Source organism: Panthera leo, chromosome F2, assembly GCF_018350215.1.
Source record: "Panthera leo isolate Ple1 chromosome F2, P.leo_Ple1_pat1.1, whole genome shotgun sequence".
NCBI classification, from domain to species: domain Eukaryota; kingdom Metazoa; phylum Chordata; class Mammalia; order Carnivora; family Felidae; genus Panthera; species Panthera leo.
In genome coordinates, this window is record NC_056695.1 from 79,761,317 (window position 1) to 79,785,948 (window position 24,632).

A 24,632-nucleotide genomic window follows, 5' to 3' on the forward strand; every position below is an offset into this window, starting at 1 on the left:
CTCACGGTTGAGTAGGGCACGGATTTTCATTCCCATAAAATAAAACAGACCAGGAAACCAGGCTTCGGTAACCTCTTCAAAGGTACCCAGCTTGAGGCACCTGGGTGGCTCAGTCAGTTAAGCATCCGACTTTGGCTCAGGTCATGATCTCACAGCTCGTGGGTTTGAGCCCCACTGCTTCGGATTCTGTGTCCCTCTCTCTCTGCCCACCCCCTGCTTGTACACGCTCTCGCTCTCTCTCTCTCTCTCTCTCTCTCTCAAAAATAAACATTAAAAAAACTATTTCTGGGGCACCTCGGCATGCCTCCCGAGGGCTCAGGCGGGGGCTGAGAGGGGACAGAGACTGACAGGTGTAAGGCCTCCTTCAGGGAGGATGACAGTGTCTGTCGGCCAGATGACCCTGGGGATGTACCAGGGCACCTTCAGTGGGTGAACCGTATGCAGGCGAGTGCCTTCCCAACACATTTTCTTTTAAAACATACAGTCTAGTAAGATACTCGGGTTCCCGCAGGAAAAGCATGACAACTGTTGTGGGGGGGACGGGCGACACAGTGGCCACTCCAGAGGCCCGCACTGCTCTAACGTCCAAGCCATTACCTCACTCACTCTCACACTACCCTCACAAGATGCACCTTATAATCCCGTTCTAGGACAGGGAAACTGAGGCTAGCTCTGAGCTCCGGGCCCTGAGGCGCCCCACACACCACCTCAGGGGTAGAGGCCAGCGACCTCGGGTGCTAACCGCCAATCGAGTTCACGTTCTAGACCACAGCGACTGGGATTCTTGCGCTCCTCCAGCAGGACCACGACTTGACTGCCTGATCTCACTCCACACCTTCAGTGGCAGGGCAGCAACGGGCACATTCCCAACAACTTCAGTGTGGGGTGCGGGACGTCGGCCAGGAAGGAGACGGCACGCGCTCGAGTGCCAGACCCACTGACCGCCTTTCCTCGGCGGCCCGGCCCTCCCCTGGCCCTCCCCCGCTTTCCCACCTGCCCCCCACCCCCTCCCCGCTCCCATCAGATGGGAGGGATGGTGCTACTGTGCATCACCTATGACACAACTCGGAACATCTGCACGCCGACCAGCCCTCTGCACTCACTCTGCCGTTCTCCTGATGAGAGATTCCATTTCTTTTTTTTTTTAATTTTTTTTTAATGTTTATTTATTTTTGAGACAGAGGGAGACAGAGCATGAGTGGAGGAGGGGCAGAGAGAGAGGGAGACACAGGATCTGAAACAGGCTCCAGGCTCTGAGCTGTCAGCACAGAGCCCGACACGGGGCTCGAACTCACTCGCCATGAGATCATGACCTGAGCCGAAGTCGGACGCTCAACCCACTGAGCCACCCAGGCACCTGAGATTCCATTTCTCTCGGGTCCTCTTAAGGCACCTCGGGCAAAAGAACCACTGACCTCTGACCAAGGAGCTGGAGTCCTGGTCCCCTGGGCAGGAAACAACAGAAATGTCCTAGGACACTTTTTAGGCACTTTTTTGCATCAGACACACTGCACTCAATCCAGGTACCTGTTCTCTAATCTACAGGAATCCTGCCAAGTAGATAAGAAATTGCAGCTTTGACAGGTTTTCGACCCAGTCGCCTCCAGCAAAATACTGAACCCAGTAACACCCAAAAACCCATTAGTCCCCAGCAGGGACAAGCCCAAGCAACTATGCGAAGTTTAAATTTCACTAACGAAGCATCTGAACCTACAGCAAGAACATCACCCTGTCTGCCGCCACAACACGGTGCACCAAGTCTGATGGAGGAAGCTCCCTAACACAGGTTCACTCACTGGCTGTCCCACAGTCCCAGCAGCACCGCCACCCCCACCCTCCGTCTGTTCACGAGCCACCAACAGAAATTACTTAAAGCGGGGCGTCTCTCTGCTCCACACTCATGGAGCACACGTACTGTGTGGCTAATCTTTATCCTCTCATCTGGGACTTTTCATTTGAATCTGTCAGATTCAATCTCTACCTAATTTTTCCCCTTGCCTTTAAGTAACTTGATGTGAAAGCAGCAAGCCTTTTACTTTCCACAGGAATGTGGGGTCAGCAACTACAAAGCCATCCTAGAACCACCAACACAAGAATCAAAATCAGGTGGCGGGCTGGGGCTGGCCCCCCGGGCAGTGGCTTCCCGAACCCTGCTGCAGAAGGTCAAAGGCTAGAGGATTCTTAAAGTGGCCAGCTAGAAGACACAGGAGCTGGGCAGCACGGCAGGGGCACACCGAACGGGACAGAAGCCCCCACTCGCCCCGCAGCATCGCAGGGCCTACCAGGAGCCAGGTTCTGGGCCAGGTATCGGGGACACTCCCTGTCCTTGAGGAGCTCACAGGCTGTGGGGGCGGGAGGGGTGGAGGGGACAGACCGGCAGCGCTGGGAGCCAGGACCACGTGAGCAGGGTAGGCTCCGTGAAGGGGGTGTCACAGTCAGAAGGCGGCAGAAACAGGCGTGGCCCAGAACGCAGGCAGAGATGCAGACGGCCAGGGCACAGGCAAGTAAGAGCAGGAAGGGGCGCCCGCCACGCTGAGCCTTCGTGAAGTCAGGGATCCCGCTCCCTTTCAAGGGGCCCCTGGGCAGCACACAGGACCAGGTTTGCACCTACAGCCCACGGGGCTCACCAATGCACTGCCACGATGCCACGGGAGCTGGCACGCCCAGTCAGGAGAAGCGACCCCACGTCAGTGATCGTAAAAGGTTAACGCGGTCACGCTTCCCAAGAAATGTCCATACATCCTCAAGTCAGTACTTTCATCTTGCAAAAACTGGCAAGAGTGCTGGGAACTGAAGCCTTTTGTGTTAACAACCGTCCTCGTATCTTATGAGTTCACTCAGATCTGCACACAGTTGGGGTGCATGTGGGAGAGGGAAGGGCAAGAAAGCCCCAGATCGTGGCGCCTTCACCTTGCAAACGCCCAAGCAGTCTGACGTAGGACAAGAAGACTAGAAAGCACCCCCCTCAAGCCCAGGATCGTTTCTTTCTTTCTTGGCTGTTTCCTAGTCCACACTTCATTTCAATGCAGCAATATGTAGAAATGTTAACTATCAACTGTATAAATGATACCATGAGCTCTCCAGAGGAAAGGTCATCCAATAAACTAAAATATTGGTCATTAAAATAATAACAAACTATCTCACAACTGTGCCACCCTAGCTGTACAAATGAGAAAATGGAGGCCCAGGGAGAACGTCACTATCGATCTGAGGTTACAGCCATCAGAGGAAAGAACTCTTGAGACCTCCTGACTTTTGTCCTTTTCTCCAAAGACTCCAGTTACCCAAATACCATTACACACAGGCCTTTAAGGAGATGACTCTTTGCTCAACAGTCAGACGCCCCAAGTTCCTCTGCTTTCAAACTCAAGGTCTTTAGATCACCAACGGACATGACCTCCAATAACCAGCAAGCTCCTTCTCCCCGGAGCTCCAGGAAGGACAACAGACGTTGACCAGCTAGCGATGTGCGGATCTTTCACCGCAGCCGTGAGCAGCGCACAGAGGAAGAGAACAGAGTGGGAGGGTCTGGTCGTGCCGGCACCTGCCGACAGCTGCCAAGAGGGAGTCCATACCTGGAGGAGTCACTTGGTGACAGGGAACGGAGGGGGGGGCGGCAGCACAAAGGCCCTGCTGCAGGACAGGGGGTGCATATGTAAGAGAAAAAACTGCAAGAAGAAGCAGACGAAGGTGTGAGCAGCTCCGGACAAGGACGTGGGGCCCCGTCCTCGCGACTCACGGTCGTGCAACATGGCACACAATTAAAGGTGAGGCATGGGGGAAAGCGGTACCGAGAGAGAGCAGGGCCGTGACGAGAGTGGGGAGGGACACGTGCCACGGATCAGAACTCTCAGGCCCAGCGGGCAGGTTCCACTCAGACTGGACACTATGTCGTCACGGTTGCTGGGGCAGGGGGCGGTTCAAGCACCCTCGGGGAGAGGGGGGCGGTGAGGAGAGCCAGTCGCCCACCGCAAAGCAAACGTTCAATACAGCAGACAAGGGACAGACCCATGCCCGTGTCACCACTGGACACTAGAGATGGCCTGTTCTGGGAACTCTGCCTTCGTCTGCAACCCTTGCTTCAGAGAAACCAAGGTGCGGACCATTCACGAAGCCAGCTGCCATGCGAGTCCTCAATGGCCAAGTTCTGCAGGCGGCAGGAAGACAAACACAATTCAAATGCCGCACCAAAGGCAGCGGAAACCAAGTGGGCACAGAGGACGAGCTGTCCCGCCATCCGTGGGGGACCCTGTCTGGGCAGCGAAGCCCAAAGAGATACAAATAACCACGGGACGTGGCAAGCGCGTCAAGGGCATTAGCAGCGAGATGTTACGGGAGCTCCTCGCTCTGAGACCGCTGTGGAAGTCACCTGAGGAACGTGACAGTCCCAAGTTCCAGCAGGTGCCACCAGGCACAGAAAACGGCACACGATGGGCACATGTGGTAGGTACAACGTGAAGTCCGCGTGGCCAGCCTGAAGTTCGAGGACACACGGGACGTGGAGGAGGAGGCCCCACAAGAGGAATCTCACCCAAGCCCGTGACGCACGCTTGAGCTTCACCTTGAGCCAAGGTCCTCAACTGTTTCTGCTTAAAACACAGCACTGCACTTGTGCTGTCACAGCTACGAAAGAACCCCTTTCCTCTCCCGTTTTAGAAGAGCGCGTGAGTCAGACCGACTGTCTTCTTGGTTTTGTAAAGGCAATCGCACACCAACTTGAGTACTTGTTCTGAAGCTAACCATTACCAGTTGTAGTATAAGCTCCAGGATAAATGCTTTATTGGAACTAACGCATTTAAGCCTCACACCCCCCTTCCATCCTGGAGCAGAGGAGACTGTTATGACCGCAGGAAAGGAGAGCAGTCGGGGGAAATCAGCAGGCAGAGGGGGAGGAATACCCACTAACGTTAAAGCCCTGAAGACAGAGGATGCGCGGTGAAGGAGTGCGGTGGCCGAGCCGTGGCAGATCCCCGCAGGAACACCTGGAAGGAGGGGCGGCTCCGCGGCAGACAGCGGTGCACCACCAGGGACGGGAGTGCTGCCCTCTCCGGACTGTTCTCTGCTGGAGAGAGCCGCCCCGCCCACGAGCATGCCCCCTCCTGGGGCGAGCATGCCCCCTCCTGGGAGCAGCGTGCATCTAGGGCCCCGGCTGTGGGAGCAGTCGGGCCTGGCCCCTCACCACCCAGCAAGCTGTCTCTCTGAAGGGCCATCCCAGCTTCAGAGTCCCACGGGGTCAGCCGAGGCCTTACCCAGCTGTGGGAGTCGTCTCCAGAAACTGCCTCGGCAGGCACGGCAGGACCGGGCACCGGGCCTGGCTTTCGCGACAGTGCAGGCCAGCACTGCCGGGCCGTCGCAGCACAGAGCCCTCCGTGGGCCGGCGGGGCCTCTGCTGACACCGCACAGAGGCTCAGCTCCCTCTGCCCCACCTCGCCTCCTTCGGTTATCGATCTCAGGAGCACTTCTGAATAAACTCCCCACTCGTTCATCTCCAGGGCAGAGAGGGCACGGGGCCCGACCAGCAACACACACGGGCTGGCTGAGCGGCCCCGGCAGAAGGGGCGGTGGGCCGGGGACACCACGGAGCTCCAGTGCTGGCGTGCTCCCTTCCAAGTGGCTGTGGCACAGGCAAAGGGCCGTGCCCTGCAAGTGGCCAAGTGTCTGGACCCAGGGTGGAATCTGGGCTGGAAATAAACAGATTATGACCGAAACCCAAAACACAGATGCCACCCAGTAACCGTAGGAGCGGACGACCAACGGAAGGGCCCAGAAGAAAGTCACCTGACGCCTGGGCAGAAATACCACATGATGCCACGGGTACAAACACAGGCAAACGGCACCCTTGGTTGTAAGAGCAAGACAGAAGCCGCCCTTGACGGGCACACAGGGGTCCTTGTGGTTCTGGTCACGTTTCCCCTCCGGCTGCCAGTTACAGAAACGCTAACAGTCACGGGGGCAAATGCACTGAGCTACGTTCTGATGAACCATGCACTTCTCTATATACACGCTCTACTTGGACATTTCTGTCTGATACAATGTAGGCAAAAGGAAGTGGGGCCTGTGCGGGGGGGGGGGGGGGGGGGGGGGGGGCGGGCCATCCCACATCCCGCATCCCGGCACCAGCCAGAGACATAGAAGCAGCAGAGTGGGGTGAGAGACGGTCCGGGAGGGGAGGGAATGCTGGGCAGCAGCATCAGGCACCCGTGGAGGACAGTGAGGGCAGCACGGGGAGCAGAGGGCACGGAGGATGGGGAAGCGCCACCCACCTAGACCTAAGCCCAGTGTTTACGGGGGCCAGAGCCAAGAGTGCTGAAAAGGGTGGTAGTCTGAACTCACTCACCCTGGTCGGACAAAAAATCCAGCATGGTCTGCAGCAGGAAGGACAAGTGCCTGACGGAAAGAGCAGGATTCCCCATCCTTCGGGAGGCGTAGACCAATTCGTGAAGCAAACGCATCTGGACAGCAGCCCAGCCTCGGTGTGTACCTGTGGGGTGGAAGTCACAGAAGGTTCTCAAAGGGCTCCAGGAGGGCGCCGGCCACGGAGCCGGAGACGCGAGCCTCCGTGGAAACACGTGCGATGGCATGTGTCAAACCCGGTGATTTAAAGACAAGTGCCTCGACTATCAAACCAAAGGACAAGAGAAATGTGCCGTGTTTACGCACCCCAGAAAGAACTCATAAGGGATGGGTGTTTTCATACAGTTAAAAAAATGGTTTATGGTACACTTTTTCTCTTCTGTGAAGACACAATGTAAACATAAGCACTTTGAAGGGCTCCCGGGTGGCTCAGTCGGTTGAATGTCTGACTCTTGATTTCGGCTCAGGTCAGGATCTCACGGTTCGTGGGACCAAGCCTCGCATCAGACTGCGCACTGACAGTGCGGATCCTGCTTGAGATTCTCTCTCCCTCTCTCTCTCTGCCCCTCCCCTGCATATTCTCTCTCTCTCTCCCCCTAAACCAACAAATAAATAAAAATAAGCACTTGGAAATCATTACAATAAGGTTATAATAAAAGATGATGTTTCCAATGGCATGTATTTGAGTTAGATACACAACTTTTTTCAAAGAAACACTGGTACTTGATGGGCCTTCGTTAGCAACCACCAAGGCCATTAGAAAATGTGTTTGTTTGTTTTTTACTTTAGCCTATAAGAAAAGCTCATAAAGGCAGACAGCTAAAAAAAGGTTACCAACAGACTTCTGCAGCTGTTCCTCTGAAATAAATCAGCATGGGTAAAATTTAGGGTGAGGCAGTCAGTTGCACAGCCATCGAAAATTACCTCTTTAAGACCGCAGAAGCTTAGAGTTATTTATTCCATCTCCCTCTGGCAACAATTACTGCTTCTAAATATTTTCTACCTGGAGATCCCTCATGAAGGAGACCTTGTAATGGGATCCCAACACACATGTCACTGCACAGTGTTGCATGTCTGGGGCCCTACGGCTTGGGAGAGAAGACTGAGGGCTCCAGTCACAGCCCCCACTGACCTCCTCGCCCACCGCCCTGCCGCACGCGGCTGGCCAGCCCTCCCTCTCATGTCCTGCTGCCGTATCGTGCACAGACTCGGCCCCACAGGCGTTATCTGGCAGGTACAGCGAGGCACCTGTAACCTCGTGATTTATTCCTTCCACCGACCCTCCATTTCCTTGGGAGCCAGGACTGTGTCTTATTCACCCAAGTATCTTTAACGCCTGGTGGGATGCCTGATACACGGTGGGGTTTCACAGCATGTGGGTCAAGTTGAAAGCCTCATGAAAGGCAATGCCCTCTTTTTCAGGCATGCAACTTAAGCACGTAGGGTAAAATGACATGATTTCTGGGATTTGCCCTAAACACGTCCACAAACGACAAATACACGGGAAAAAAAGGTAAAAATAAAGCACAAGTGGCACACTCTTGATAATCACTTACTCTGGGTGATGGGCTCATTGTACTATTCTCCTTAATTTGTATATATTTAACTTACTTCATAATAATTTTCTAAACTGGAAGTCTTGGAGGTGCATGAACACACACAGACACACACACCACAAAATCTACCTCATACCCTAGAGTCTGTCTTACAAAAACCACTGGGAATGGAAAACAGCAGCACTCTTCATACCACGGGGACGCAGAGAAAGACAAGTCCCTGCAATACTTCCTCACTGTCCAAAGAAGCAAAGACCGAATGCCAAAACGAAATAAGAGATTTTAAAAAGGATTAAGAAGCTGAAATCAATTTCATGACTAACCAAGCCATGAATTCTAAATGACCCAATTTAACGAATCTCAACACTAGGACATCAAGAAGGTTTTCTCACTTAAACATCAGGCAAATATCCCTATGCTGATTTTTTTTTTAAATACATAATGATACAGTTCCTGCCACAGGCAATTATGAGTAAGGCTGAGCACAAATTTTCTTAACACTAAATAGTGTACAAGCCACAATTTCTATGCGATTCAAACTGCTCCCGCAATAAAAGGTGACTCTCTTTATTCTTAAGACAGATATGCAACATATGACCAAGTGACAACATTTTCAACATCTTGCATTCAGAAAGTTCTCCCAATTTGAGAGTTTGTTACGTCAACAATTGCCTTTAAGCAAACCCATCTGCCCTGCCAGTCTCTTTTAAAAAAACTCCTGGGGAAGACTGAATCCCTCACTCAGGAAAAGGCTGATCTTCATACACAGCACATACATTCACAAATCCTCATACACAGTAACACAAGATGAAAATGATAATACGCAGCCCTGTGAGCTGGCCAATACAACACCGTATGCTTCTGTGTGCCTACCCTCACTTTCTGTAACCAGCTAGGGAAAATGCTCATTTCAAGAAATAGAAATACATTTCAGGTCCTGAGAATACAATTTACTTTCATCCGCAGGTTCAGGGTTTGAGAACATTTCCATCTAATTCTCTGAGAAATGTTTGAAGTGGTCCAGAGCAACAGCGGAGATGAAGTTTAAAGAGATTTTTATTTCTTATTAAAAATATAGCCAGCCAACATTTATCATTTTTACTTTATTTGATCGCACTTCTTTACCTTCGGTCTCAACCTCTTTCACAAAACGATGGCAAGCGTCCCCTCCCAAACAAAAGGCTAAAAAAGTACCGAATCACTTGAAGATGTGCTCATTTGTTGTACTTTTTAAAAGAAACCTATGTTGTTCATCTCATTCAAAAATTAAGATCAAGAAATTCTATTCGACAACTGGCAACCAACACAGGAAGCTGTAGCCGCTCACTAGGCTTTGGGACACCTGCCGTGTGCCGGCCGGGGGACACAGTGGGAGTCGGGGGCTCTGCTCCCACAGGGCACACAGGCTAGTGTGGGAAGCATATGTGAAACCATCGCCCCAACTGATTTTTAAATGCACGTGCAAATTATGGAAGGTGCCAGGAGGAGGAACAACAGGATTCGATGAAAGAGGAAAGATAAACAGGTTCCGCTTAGGCTGAGGGACCCTGGGGGACCTCTCTGCGTAGGTGACGTTCAGCTGAGACCCAAGGGCGGCTGGCAGTTAAACAGTGAGGAACAGGGAAGAGCGTCTGGAAGGAAGCCTCTGACCCTGGACTCTCAGATGTTATGTTTCACAGGACACATCAGACGACTCCTGGTGACTCACAGAAGGCCTGGGTAGCCGGCTCTCCCTCTGGAGCCAGCTTGCAGTTACATTCAAAGGGCACCAAAAAACGGTAACTGGAAAGCAACAGCGACCTTCCCTACTGTCTCTCTGAAGCACGGTAAACGGGGATTCTATTCAGTGTGCAAGTGGAAACTTTTAAAATACCCTTTATCCTCTCTGTACAAAACAACTGTGTGATTGCTCTAAAAACTCTGCCCTTTTCCCGAGCGCTAACCTCCTCCCACGAAACCTCTCTGGAAGGTGGCTGAACTGAGCCTGTACCCACCTTCACAGCCCCATCTCCTCTTCCACCAACAACACCGAGCTTTTTGAACGTAAATCCCACAGGCGTCCACGACTTGCCGGTTGTTTCTGCCCTGAACTCCAATCTCTACCACCAGGGCCAGGACAGGGACCAGCCAAAAGAACGCCAGCCCCCAAGCAAAGCACCACTCTTTGTTTATTGGATCATCCTAAGTATTCTCGTAAGTACCCAAGGGCAGGCGGGGGCTTGGTGGTTTTGAACCCCATCCGCCGCCAACCACAGTGTCTGACCGGGAGGGCAAGTGCTCAAACGATGCGTGGGGAACTGGGCCAAACAGTTGCAGCAGTGAGACCTCCAATACCTCTGCTGAAGTCCTTGGGGTCCAGCGACAGGCTGTAGCCGGGAAGCGTCTCCAGGAGCAGCTTGTAGCAGGCCCTCCACCCGGGCTCCGAGATGCTCGGGGCCACGCACTGCATAGCGGCCACGCGCTTGAAGAACGCGGACTTCCGATGGAAGCCGATCAGTTCGTAGAGCTCAGAGAGGATGCTGTATCGCTGGATTTTTTCTTCTTCGGAGAGCTGGAGCACAGACAGGAAGCAAAAAGCTTGTGAGAAATGAAACACATAAAAAGAGCTTTTTCATAAAACGGAGACACGATGAAACGCTGAGGCAGAGCCAGGCCGAGTTCCCACACCCTGAAGACACCACCCGGAAAAGCACAGAAACGGTGATACACACAAGTCCCAAGGCCTTTAGGAGACCCATCTCTTCAAGTTCATCCTGTCCTTTTGTGAGTAAGGCCCGTAACTCTGGAACAAAGGCATTTGTTACGTAGCACACGGCATCCGCTTTTAGCTCCCTTAGAAAAGAAAAGGAACGACAGTTCACCGAGACACTAGGATTTCGGAAGGGCCCTCCATCAAACACGCAACTTTTCAAAGCAGAAAACATATGGAGCCACTTAACCAGACAACGAGCCGTTAACAACCACAACACCTGACTTGGGCTTCAGCCTTCATGCTTCCAGAAAGTTTTCTTTCATCCATGACCTGCCTGGACTCTCCCCACACCCCCGTGATGCAGTAACAACTTCTGTTTCTCAAAAGGCAGCAAATCTATTGCACCTCAATCATTACAACAATCCCATCAACTATTTGTACCCCAGCTCACGGATAAGGGAATCTGAAGCTCAGAGAGGTATTAACAGCTATGTAAATCACACAGTCCAGAAGTGTCAGAGACCAGACCAGAATTCGGGTCAGGGCTCTGCTAACCCTCACTGAGCCACAGCTACCTGTAAAGAGGGAGGCTGGTCCCCGCCCAACCTGCTGCTCAAGGCTATGCCGCTTAAGGAGGCGGTTCGGTCGCTCTGCCGGCCCTGCCGATCAGCCTGTTGCCCAGATACCTCTGTGAGCACAGAACCACAGCCTGGCGGCCCCACCAACTTCTGCTCCTCAGTGCCCTCTCCGTGCCCACCTCCATGGTCCTCACCTGGGCCCTCACCTGGAAGACGAATCTAAATGGTCTCCCAACCAGCATTCAAGACCTTCCTTTATCCGCTCACAGACACGCGCCAGACCGGTGTTCCTGGGGCACAGCTCAGAGCCCGTCACCCCTTCTCAGAAACACTGGGAAGCCCCTGGGTACTACAACCACAAACCCAGAGCCCTCTCTGGCACACCAGTGTGCCCTCGTAACCCCAGGCCCACTGCCTACCTGCGACCCAGCCAAATGGGACAATTCTGATGTGTGTGTTTTCTCATTCTGTCGACACCTGTTCACTGAATGCCTCCTGGGGTCCACCGCCCCTGGGGCTGGGCTCACGGCAGGGAACAGAACAGGGAAAGACGCCTGTCCTCAGGGAAGACAACAGTGAAGAAATGTAGGAAGAACTGCTCAGAGTTCAATGAAACACAGATGAGGGCTGACTCTCCAGGAGGCGGGGATGAAGGAGGGGTCAGCCAGGCACGGATATTCCAGGCAGAACAAGAAAGTAACAGGCAGGCCCGTGTCCCCCCACGGCAGCAGCCCACCCAGCACCCCTCCCAGACACTGGGCCTCCTGCTCTCCGGTGTGAGCAGCCTCTTCCTTCCCTAAATCCTCACCGCCTTTCTGGATTCCACTGCGTCATTTCCCTCTTCTCCTGCATTAGTCACATTCATACTCAATCTCCGTCCCCCACCACACCCCCCGTACGACCACTGGACATTTTCTAAAGTGAAAGCATCATTTTTTTTATATTTCATACAGGATTTACACATAGAATATATAAAGAATTCTTACAATTCAATAATAGGTAGACAAGCAACCCAACTTAAAATGGGCAACGAGCGGGCGCCTGGATGGCTCAGCCGGTTAAGCGTCCGACTTCAGCTCAGGTCATGATTTCTTGGTTCGTGGGTTCAAGCCCTGCGTCGGGCTCTGTGCTGACAGCTCAGAGCCTGGAGCCTGCTTCGGATTCTGTGTCTCCCTCTCTCTCTGCCCCTCACAGTGCTCGCACTCTCTCTCTCTCTCTCTCTCTCTCTCTCTCAAAAATAAACATTTTTTTAAAAAATTGTTTAAAAAAGGAGATACACAAATGGCCAATAAACACATAAAAAATATTCAACATTATTAGCCATCAGGGAAATGAAAATCAAAGCCACAAAGATACACCATTCATACCCACTAATAAGGCTAACATAATAAACACGTAATAATAAGTGTGGAAAAACTGGAACCCTCATACACTGCTGGTGGGAATGTAAAATTGTGCAGCAATTTTGGAAAACAGTTTTGGTGGTTCCTCCAGAGTCATCATATGACAGCAATTCCACCCCAGACATGTAGCAAATAGAAATTAAAATATATATTCACACAAAAACTTGCACATGAATGTTCACAGCTGCATTATTCATAATAGCCAAAAAGTAAAACAACGTGAATGTCCATCAACTGAAGAATGGACAGACGACACGTGGTATATCCAAATAATCAAAATCGTTTGGCACTAAAAAGAAAATGAAATACTGATACACGCCCCAACTTTGATAGACCCTGAAAACACTATGCTATGTGAAAGACAGAGATTATATTGTGTGATTGATTCCTTCTTTGTGTAATGTCCCAAACAGGCAAATACAGAAAATAGAACGGTGATTTCCCAGGTTTGGGGTGAAGCAGGGGAGAAACACAGAAGGACTGCCAATGCGTGCAGGATTTCTTTTCAGAGAGGCATCATTTTTTATATGAAATTTTTTAAAATTTTGAATTGAACTATAGTTGACCTAAAATATCAAATTAGTTTCAGGTGCACAAATAAAGGTTTGACAATTACAGACCTGGTCAAATGCTCAATATAATCAGTGTAGCTACCATCTATCACCACAGAGGGCTTGCAGTATCACCTGACCATATTCCCTCCGCGGTACTATTCATCCCCGTGCCTCACTTATTTCACAGCTGGAATTTGGTGCTTCTTCATCCCCTTCACCCATTTCCCCCATCCAGCCACCCCTCTGGCAACCACGAGTTTATTCTCTGTATGTATGAGTCTGTTTGTCTTTTCACTGTTATTGTCTGTTCATTTTGGGGGGGGGGGGGGGGGGTTTAGATTCCACATGTAAGGGGAGATCATATGTTATTTGTCTTTGTCTGACTTATTTCACTTAGCATAATGTCCTCTAGGTCCATCCACATTATTGTGAATGGCAAGATTTCATTCCTTTTCATAGCTGAGTAACACTGCAGTGTGTATGTGGGTCTACAGACGGACACTTGGACTGCGTCCACACCTTGGCCACTATAAATAATGCTGCAATAAACACAGGGGTGCATGTATCCTTCCAAATCAGTATTTTCATTTTCCTCAGGTAAACGGCCAGAAGCAGAATTACTGGATCATATGGTCCTTCTATTTTTACACTTTTGAGGACCCTCCATTCTGTTCTCCAAAGTGGCTGCACCAGCTTGCATTCCCACCAACGGTGCACGAGGGCTCCCTTTTCTCCACGTGTTCACCAACACTTTTTTTTTTTTTTTTTTTTTGTCTTTTTGATAACAGCCGTTCTGACAGGTGTGAGGTGGCATTTCATCATGGTTTTGATTTGGACTTCCCTGATGATGAGTGATGCTGAGCACCTTTTCATGTGTCTGTTAGCCATCTGGATGTCTTCTTTGGGGAAAATGTCCATTTAGGTCTTTAATCAGATTGTTTGGTTTTGAGTTATATGAATTCTTTCTGTTTTGGATATTAACCCTTTATCAGATATATCATTTGCAAATATCTCCTCCCATTCACTGGGTTGCCTTTTTGTTTTATGGTTTCCTTTGCAAGTGCAAAACCCTTTGAGTTTGGTGTGGTCCCAACAGCTTATTTCTGTTTGGCTTCCCTTGCCTGGGGAGACAGATCCAGAAAAGTGTTGCTAAGGCTGATGTCCAAGAGATTACTGCCTATGTTTTCCTTTAGGCATTTCATAGTTTCAAGCCTTATATTTAGGACTATAATCCATTTTGAATTTACTTTTATATACGGTGTATAAGAACGTGGTTCAGTTTCACTCTTTCGCATGTAGCTAGCTGTCCACTTTCCACAACACGATTTATTGAAGAGACTGTCTTTTCCCTATTGTATGCTTTGGACTCCTTTGTCATAGATTAATTGACCATATAAACCTGAGTTTATTTCTGGGCTCTCTGTTCACTGATCTATGTGTCTGTTTCTGTACAAGTACCATACTGTTTTGATCACTATAGCTTTCTAGGATAGTTTGAATTCAGGAAGTGTGATGCCTCCAGCTTTGTTCTTCTTTCTCAAGACTGCTTTGGCTATTTGGGGTCTTTTGTGGTTCCACACAAATTTCAGGATTCTTTGTTCTAGTTCTCTGAAAAATACTATTGATATTTTCATGGGAATTGCTTTGAATCTGTACATTTTTCTGGGTAGTATGGAGTTTTAACAATGTTAATTCTTCCAATCCATGAGCATGGTATATCTTTCCATTTATTTATGTCATCTCAATTTCATTCACCAATTTCTTATAGGTTTCAGAGTACAGGTCTTTCAACTCCTTGGTTAAGTTTATTCCTAGGAATTTTGTTCTTTTGATGTAATTGTAAATGAGGTTGTTTTCTTAATTCTCCTTTCTGTTATTTCATTATTAGTGTATAGATATGCAACAAATTTCTCTATATTGACTTTACGTCCCACACCTTTCCTGAATTCAGTTATTAATTCTAGTAGATATTTGGTGGCATCTTTAGGATTTTCTATAGATAGTATCATCTCGTCTGCAAGTAGTGACAGTTTTCTTTTTTTCTTACCAATTTGGATGCCTTTTATTTCTTTTTCTTGTCTGACTGCTGTGGCTAGGACTACTAGTACTATGTGGAAAAAAGTGACAATAGTGGACATCCTGGTCTTATTCCTGATCTTAGAGGATATTTGCTGTGGACTTGTCACATATGGCCTTTGTTACGTTGAGGTATATACTCTAAAGTGGAAGCATCATTTCACATTCACACTGGTAACCTAAGTGAATTACAGTTGCCCCACATGTTCACCAACACTAGATGTTATCAGTCTTTTCCATTTCAGTCATTCTGGGGGCTTCAGTTTGCATTTACCTGATAACTAATGGTGTTAGACATGCTTCCATACAATTACTGGCCGCCTCTATATCTTCTATCATAAAGCATTTGTTCAAATTTTCTGGTCATTTTTTAAAGTTATATCATGTGTCTTATTACTGAGTCATAGGAATTCTTTATATATTCTCAATGTTCTATTTTCCCAGTCTGATGCACATTTATTTTCCAAAAGGAGTCTTTTGATAAGCAGAAATTGTGAAGGAGCTCAATTTATTAATTTATCAATTGTAAAGTAGCTCAATTTATTTTTCTTTTATGGTTAAAGCTTTCTGTGCCCTTGCCTAAGAGACTTTTGCTTACCCCAAAGTCCCAGATATATTCCCCTATGTTCTCTTGTAGAAGCTTTATGCTTAGGTACAGGATCCATGGGGATGTGGATTTAAAGGACAAGGTCTTTGCCCTCTTAGCATACAGTACCAGCTGCAGAGAGATGCCAGCGCAGTGAGGTGCAATCATGGGCAGGAGACTAAGGAGGTCTACACAGGAGAGGCTGAAGTACTTAATGCTTTCAGCACATACCTGTAAACTCCCAGACCATCAACTGTATCCTTTGGTTTTAAATACGGTAAAAGATGTTGGGGGATGTAAAATATTAGTAGTCATAGCCAGTATGCTCAACGAGGCCACCATCTAAAATAAGGATGACAGCCAAGGCAAGATGAGAAGCCGTGGCCTCTAATCCCTCAGAGTTCCCACTGATTCTTTCATGGACACTATTAAGGATGAAAGACCAGGGGCACCTGGGTGGCTCAGTTGGTTGAGCCACTGGCTCTAGATTTCAGCTCAGATCATGACTTCATGGTTTGCGGCATAGAGCCCCACATGGGGCTCTACGCAACAGCATGGAGCCTGCCTGGGTTTCTCTCTCCCTCTCTCTGTGCCCCTCCCCTGCACACTCATACTCTCTCTCCCTCAAAATAAATAAACATTAAAAAAACATTTAAAGATGAAACACTGGAATACTCTCATCGGTAATATACTCTTTGATTCTTTATATCATTTGAACATAATAAGAAACCAAATGATAAACACTATAAATAGAACTACAATCACTTCAAGCCCCAGAAAATCTTGGGCACAACTGCTTCAGAGCCCCCGGAAAACACTTGACTGAAAAGCCCCTCATTGCCCATGGGACCTGTGAAAAGCCATGTTAGGTCAGCAGAGACATCCACAGCACAAGAATCTGGGGAATATAAAAGAGTCCCAGGCAAAATTTTAGGCCACAAGCTTCACCAAATTTTGATGTGAAATCAAATTCCCAAATTCATTTCAGATCTGCTGCTCTTTTAGGGAGTATTAATCAACACATCTTGTTCTAGTGTTTCAATAGGCTGCATGGCCATGACAGCTGAGCCCACAGGGCCCAGACATTTGCATGAAGTTCCAATGGAAAGTAACTGAAAGATTACTCAAGACAAGTAGCTTTACTCATAGGACGGGCTCTGAGGAATTCCAATGCTAACTTAACCATTCCCTCCCCAACTTGAAAGCACGTCCACACCCGTTTTATCCACTGGAAACAAAGCTGTGCTATTAACGAACAGGAAGCTAGCTGGCTGTCTGGAAGGATGGGATAGGCACAGGAATCAGAAAGACCCAAGTGCCAGCTCCAGATGTGCATGCACATCACTAACTCTGGCGCTTTCCTTATTAACGCAGGTAATAAAATCCATTCATGACCATTGGGAAGACTAAATGAAATACTGTGTGTGGTCAGCACAGGCTTAAAACTCCTAGTGAGTGTGCAGGAAATGGGAAATACCATTGTTAACTAATTAACGCCTTTGATGTCACTGGTGTTAACTCAAAATTAGCCAGCCAGAGATGTTCCAGAAAATGACTCAACGGCCATCAGCCTTCTCAAACATGGGAACCTGCGGGGACCTGACGAATAAGGCAGCGGCAGTCGCTGTGAGACAACCCAGTGATGGCTCTACCAGCGATGACTGTGACATAGCAGGGCAGAAAACCGCGGGGACCGTACATTCTCAAGTGTGGAAAACACATTCTGTTTCTATCCACATTTATTTCTAGCCATAATTATACAGAGAGAAAATATATCTTCAAAATTACACAAAATTTCCATACATACGTGTCAAAACAGTTTGGAAAGGAAAGAACGTAACTTTCTTCCCTGCATCCCAAAGCAGGGTTACGAGGTTTGTACCAAGGACCTTTCTTTAAAAAGCATCTGCTAAAGTAACTGGATCTATTTTTGGTTTTAATCATTCAAAGGGAAAGGATTAAAAACAAAACAAAACAAAGTTACATAAGCCCTGGTCCCTCGATGGTTGACAAGGTCATGGAGGAAACAGACAAGCCAACAAGAAATCAATGTCCTGAGTTCCCAGTTCCCGAGAAGAAGAGGGATGTAGGGAGGGGTGGTACTGGGGCAACTGTGCCCAGCACTGTTAGGCAGGTACCTAAAAGGCTCCTAGAGCAGGTGCACACACCATGTGCCTAACACCTTGACAAACATTAAAGAGAGATGAAACTTTATAGACTATCAACCCTTGGTAAGGATGCTACCCAAAACTGCTGGAGCACTTGACTTTGCTCATCTCAGTTCCCTTGATTTCATTCTTAGATAACCTTAAAAACCAAGTCACCTGGCCTCAAGAAGTACTGCCTGCCTTTACCAACTTTGGGTTTAGTGACCGAGCAAGCTTATGCGTAACTGGACAAACTCTGACTATGTCTTTCTCAGCATCCATTCTTTAATTCCGAAGAGTCCTGAGTTGAAGTATATCCACCATAAAATCTATTCCTTCCAATGACAAGTCATGGAGCCCGGAATTAAAAGCCAACTACATAAGTCCATAAACAACCAAACTGTCACCCACCCATCATCACTTTCTTAATATTATCTCCTGACTGTAATAAACACCTCCCTCCACCAAGCTCATAAAACACAGATTTGTCTCCTCAAATAAAATGTAAGCTCCATAAAAGAGAAGACTGTTTCATATTCACCTCTGAATTCCTAGCATACTACAACATCAATGAATATAATTATGAAGATAGCTTTTTCCTCTAAAAAATCTTTTTGCATATTTAAATGAAACTTTGGGAGAAAGGCAACGTTGATATATTTGGGCTCCAACATCCTGATTCAGAACCATATGAGGACCTTTTTGTATTAACTGTTCATTGAGTCATTCAAAACACAATTTCTCATTCCAGGAGGATTTATATATTTCTGCCAAGAGTTTATGGTCACTCCCATGCCAGGACCACTTGAAACTAAATCCTCAGGTTGGGTTGTTTTTTCCCTTCGAACAAGATTCAGAGTTTCCTTATTTTCTTGCTTTGAGGAGTGGGATTTTTTTCTTCTAGGTCTCCCTTTCATTAAACATAGCTCAGGGAAGGTCTTGGCTTTACAGATGGGTCTGCCACCTGATTCCCAATGGGGGCCGCCCTGAGGCTCACCTCCTGTCCCTCCTACATGGGCGGTTGAAACCATGTTCCCAGAGGTAGGTGGCATTTGCTGCCTTCTGAGACTCACTTACCTTCCAAAATTCATGCTTTGTAGTTGTTTTGGCCCCAAAGGATTTCCCCCTTACTTTTTTGCTATGCATCTTGAAAAGATGGGGGGAAAACTTTACCTTTTTTTTTCTAATATTTATTTAATTGGGGCAGAGCGCAAGTGGGGGAGGGACAGAGAGAAGGGGACAGAGGATCTGAAGCGGGCTCTGCGCTGAGAGGCTGACAGCAGTGAGCCCGATATGGGGCTCAAACTCACGAACTGCGAGATCCTGACCTGAGCCGAAGTTGGACGCTCAACTGACTGAGCCACCCAGGTGCCCCGAAAAGTTTCATCTCTTAATCAGCATATTTAAAAAACACATGCAAAGAGGGCTTTTGAGAGTTTCTACACCATGATATTGCCCAAACAGAAAATACACTAGTTTTCCTCTAAACATACATATCTGAATTTTTCTTTAACTATTAACGGACATTTTTTAATTAAAAAATAATTGGGGCGCCTGGGTGGCGCAGTCGGTTAAGCGTCCGACTTCAGCCAGGTCACGATCTCGCGGTCCGTGAGTTCCAGCCCCGCGTCGGGCTCTGGGCTGATGGCTCGGAGCCTGGAGCCTGTTTCTAATTCTGTGTCTCCCTCTCTCTCTGCCCCTCCCCCGTTCATGCTCTGTCTCTCTCTGTCCCAAAAATAAATAAAAAACGTTGAAAAAAAAAATTTAAAAAAAAAAAAAAAAAAAAAATAATTAAGGGATGGGGCGCCTGGGTGGCTCAGTCGGTTAAGCGTCCAACATCAGCTCAGGTCATGATCTCACGGTCCATGAGTTCGAGCCCCGTGTCGGGCTCTGTGCTGACAGCTCAGAGCCTAGAGCCTACTTCAGATTCTGTGTCTCCCTCTCTCTCTGACCCTCCCCCATTCATGCTCTGTCTCTCTCTGTCTCAAAAATAAATAAACATTAAAAAAAAAATTTTTTTTTAAATAATTAAGGGGGCGCCCAGGTGGCTCAGTCGGTTAAGCATCCGACTCTTGATTTTGGCTCAGGTCATGATCTCACAGTTCATGAGACTGAGCCCCACACCTGGCTCTGTGCTGACAGTGTGGAGCCTGCTGGGGATTCTCTCTCTCTCCCTCTCTCTCTGCCACTCACTCACGTACTCGCTCTCTGTCTCAAAAATAAATAAATGAACTTTAAAGCAACTAAAATAAAATAAAAATAGATAGTTAAGGCCTGCCATAGACACATGAAAAAATGCTCAACATCACTCAGTATCAGGGAAATGCAAACCAGACCCACAACGAAATATCACCTCACACCTGTCAGAACGGCTAAAATCAAAAAGGCAAAAAATGACAACCGTTGGCAAGACCGTCAACAAAAAGAAACCCTTGTGCACTCTTGGTGGGATTGGAAACGGGTGCAGCCACTGTGGAAAACAGCATGGAGACTCCTCAAAGACCTGAAACAGGGGCGCCTGGGTGGCTCAGTCGGTTAAGCGTCCAACTTTGGCTCAGGTCATGATCTCGCGGTTGGTGAGTTTGAGCCCCTCATCGGGCTCCGTGCTGACAGCATGGAGCCTGGCTTCAGATCCTCCTTCCCCCCTCTCTGCCCTTCCCCTGCTCATGCACGCGTGCGCTCTCTCTCTCAAAAATAAACATTTTTTTAAAAATTAAAAATAGAAATACCATATGATCAAATAGTTCCACCCCTGGCTTTTATCCAAAGAAAACAAAAACATTAATTTAAAGATAGATGCAGCAAAAAAATAAAAAATAAATAAAAAGTAAAAAAATAAAGATAGATGCACCCCTCTACTTACTGTAGCACTATTTATAGTAGCCAAGAGATGGACACAACCTAAGGGTCCACTGATAGACACTCATGGATAAGCATAGCGTGTGGATGGTGGGTAAGGAAGATACGGACATATATACGCACATACACAACGGAATATTACTCGGCCATAAAAAAGAGATGGGATTGTGCCACTGCAACAATATGGATGGACCTAGAAGGTATTATGCTGAGAGAAATAAGTCAGTCAGAGAAAGACAGATACCATAGGTTTCCACTCATTTGTGGAACTTGAGAAACCGAACAGAAGACCATGGGGGAGGGGAAGGGAAAAAAGAAAGTTACAGAGAGGGAGGGAGGCAAACCACAAGAGCCTCATGGATACTGAGAACAAACTGAGAGGGTGGATGGGGAGGAGGGAGAGGGGAAGTGGGGGCTGGGCATTGAGGAGGGCGCTTGTTGGGATGAGCACTGGGTGTTGCATGGAAACCAATTTGACAATAAGTTATATTTAAAAAAAAAAAGACTGGAGTTTCAATGACAGAAATGATAATACTAATTCACTCATATTATAAAGTACGTCTTCACGTTCAGCGAGCAACATGGCGGGGTCCTCAGGGACGAAGGATTTTATGAAAACGCTCAGCTCGGGGACAGGCGTCCTTGGTGAGCGCCACAGCCACGCAATCCGGCTCACTCGTGCCACCTGACTGGGATGCTCCAAAGGCGCCTCAACCTCCACCGGCGCAGAGCCGTCCCCACGGTCCTCCTCCCACAGCTGTCCTCCTTGGGGCCCCTGGCCGCCTGCCCCCACTGGCACACACACCTCCCCACCCCCCCGCCCAGAGCTCAGCATCGTCCTCGCACCCCCAGCTCCCTCACAGCCTGTGATCAGGGACCACTTCCTATCAAGCGTACCTCCCCTGACAGTCGTTCGTCAACAAGCAGCCTGAAACGGGCACCGTGCCGCGCACTGCACGCGCGTTAGCTCGCTGACACTTCACGACAGGCCCGGGGCGTCAAGGCGTTAGCAGTCCAACCGATTAGAGAAATTCTGTTTCCTCAAGTGAGCCGTCCAGGTCACACAGCTCCTAGGTGGCTGAGCTAGGATGAAGCCCCACTTGACAGCCAAACCTCAAAGCCACCTCCTCTAAGTCCCCCGTCACCCCCTGCCCAGCCTTCCACAGGTTTCCAAGCATGGACACGCAAAGAATGATCCTTCACAGCACAGTAGGCCCTGGCTTAAAGTCCTCAGGCTGTACACGGGAGGCTGCACACAGCCCACAAAGCCTGTGGCGGTCGGCTTCCTGTCACCTCCCCCGTGCGCCTCCCGCACGCCTGTCCGGCCGGCTCTGTGTGCCTCAGACCCTAAGCGCCCACCCTCCCTCCCACCTTGGGGCTCCCCGCTTGCTAATCCTCTGGCCTAGAATTCAAATTCTGTAGAACCCTGGACTCCCGCGCAGGAGTACCGTACCACGTAAATCTCAATCACACAGTGGACTCCACGGTCACCCTCTTTGACACGGACCCAGGGTCAGCTCTCAGAAAAAGGCTTTCGTGGGAGGAACCCAGATCTCGTTCTTTATGTGACTTCTACCCATTGAGCCGTAGTCAGCGCTCGTGGCTCTGTTTCAACAGATGACTGGCAAAATATTTAGTAAGCTCACCTCAGCAGGCCATGACAAGCATATTAGAAAATATCAAATTGGCTGTGCCTACAACTGCAGCCAACCAACACGGCCATGGGGGAGAGAGCCCTCGTTCTCACAAGTGCCGTTCGATCATTTACACCTGGAGGTGTTTAATAAACACAAGTGCTAATCAGTCAAGCTTCCGAACGTGACCCTCTTCAAAGACATACGAATCAGGTTTCAAGTACAGCACTCTTACCAGAAATTTATTTTGGAACAGATAGCCCTAAGCTACTCTATGCATCTGACTCAAAGCATCTGACTAAATTCACCCAAAGGATTAAGGTGAATCCATCCTGAATACGCTCCCAGTAGGACCCACACAGTGCCCCACCCAAGGGTCTGATTTCTCGCCATCACATTATGTGCTCGGGTAGCTTAACCTGAGTCTGGGTTTCTCGTTTATAAAATGGGGGGAAAGAGGCAATTGCGAATACATTCATTTAACAAATATAGATCTGGCACTTACTGTGAATAAAATCCTAGGAATACAAAGATAAATGCCCTCAGGAAGCTCAGCCTTTCCATTTACAATAGCATTGAAAAGAATAAAATAATGAAATAAATTTAACGAAAAAACGCATAAGACCTGTACACTGAAAACAACAAAATACCACTGAAAGAAATTTTTAAAGACCTAAACATATGGAAGACACCTCATGTTCATGGGATGGAAGGCAATATAAAGACGTCAAAACTCCCCGAAGTGATCTACAGATTCATCCCGATCCCTATCACAATGCCAGCTGGCTTCGTTGGAGAAACTGGCACGCTGACCCCAAAATTCACACAGAAGTTCGAGGGACCCAGAATAGCTGAAACAATCTTGAAAAGGAAGAGCAAAGATAGAGGACTCACACTTCCCCACTTCAAAACTGACTACACAGCTACTGTGATCAAGTCAGTATGGCACTGGTACAGATGGACATATAAATCAGTAGAATAGAATCTAAAATCCAGAAAAAACCTCACACTTACAGTCATTTTTCCACAAGGGGCCAAGACCAATCAGTGGGAGAAGGATGTGTAGTCCACAGAGGGCGCTGGGACAACTGGGTGTCTACCTGCCACAGAAGGAGTCTGAGCCCAACTGTGTACCATCAAAATTAACTCAAAATGGACTCACCGACCTAAATGTAAAAACTAAACCCATAAACTTCCCAGAAGGAAACAGTAAATCTGTGTGACATTGGATCAGGCTACGTTTTCCTAGACGCAACACCAAGAGCATGAGTGACAAAACAAGCAACAGGTAAACTGACTTCATTAAAATTAACATCCATCCTGCAAAGGACATCATCAGCAAAGTGAAATGACAATCCACAGCAAGGGAGAAGACTTGTGCCAAGTGTCTATCTGATAAGAGACTAGTATCCGGGATATAGAACGAGCTCTTACAAGTGAATAATAAAAAGAAAACAAAACCCAATTTCCCAAAAACTGGCAAAGAATTTACACACACATACAAACAGCCCATCAGTACACGAAAAGATGCTCAACGTCATTAGCCATCAGGGAAATGCAAACCAGTGACACGACACTACACACCCAGCAGGACGGTTATAACCAAAAAATGGACAATAACAAGCATCAGCACGGATGTGAAGACAATGCCGGTGGACACGTACAATGGGGCAGCTGCTTTGGAAAACTGTCTGGTGATTCCTCAGAAGGTTAAACACAGAGTCGCTGGATGACCCAGCAACTCCTCCTTGGCATATACACCCAACGGAACTGAAGGCACATGTCCTCATGAAAACTTGCACATCAGTGTTCATAGCGGCATTCTTGATAACAGCCAAAGATGGAAACAACCCAATTTCCATCGACTGATGAATGAATAATCAAAATGGGGCCTATCCACACTGTGGGAGACTATCCAGCCCTGAAACAAGAAGGAAGCACAGGTTCCTGCTACAACATGGATGAACCTTGAACACGTTATGCTCAGGGACCCAGCCAGACACACAAAGACCAATACTATCCTTTTAGGTGAGAAGTACGTAAGCGTTCATTGTATGACTCTCATAACTTTTCCAAAGGTTTAAAATCTTTCAGAATAAAATGTATTACACATTAAAAACACAAAGTAGGGGCATCTGGGGTGGCTAGTCAGTTAGGCATCGGACTCTTGATTTTGGCTCGGGTCACGACCTC

The 24,632-nt window shown here is 48.1% G+C and overlaps 1 protein-coding gene across 4 annotated transcripts in view; it reads right to left on the bottom strand.

Moving 5' to 3' along the window:
• TRAPPC9 (trafficking protein particle complex subunit 9) overlaps positions 1–24,632 on the bottom strand; it is a 570,461-nt gene that overhangs the window by 481,877 nt on the left and 63,952 nt on the right. For all 4 annotated transcript variants that reach the window (XM_042923740.1, XM_042923741.1, XM_042923739.1 and 1 more), the window contains 2 exons: positions 10,245–10,461; positions 6,338–6,481 (listed from right to left, as the gene is read on the bottom strand). In XM_042923740.1, the coding sequence (XP_042779674.1) occupies positions 6,338–6,481; positions 10,245–10,461 (361 nt within the window). The remainder of the gene's footprint in view (positions 1–6,337; positions 6,482–10,244; positions 10,462–24,632) is intronic.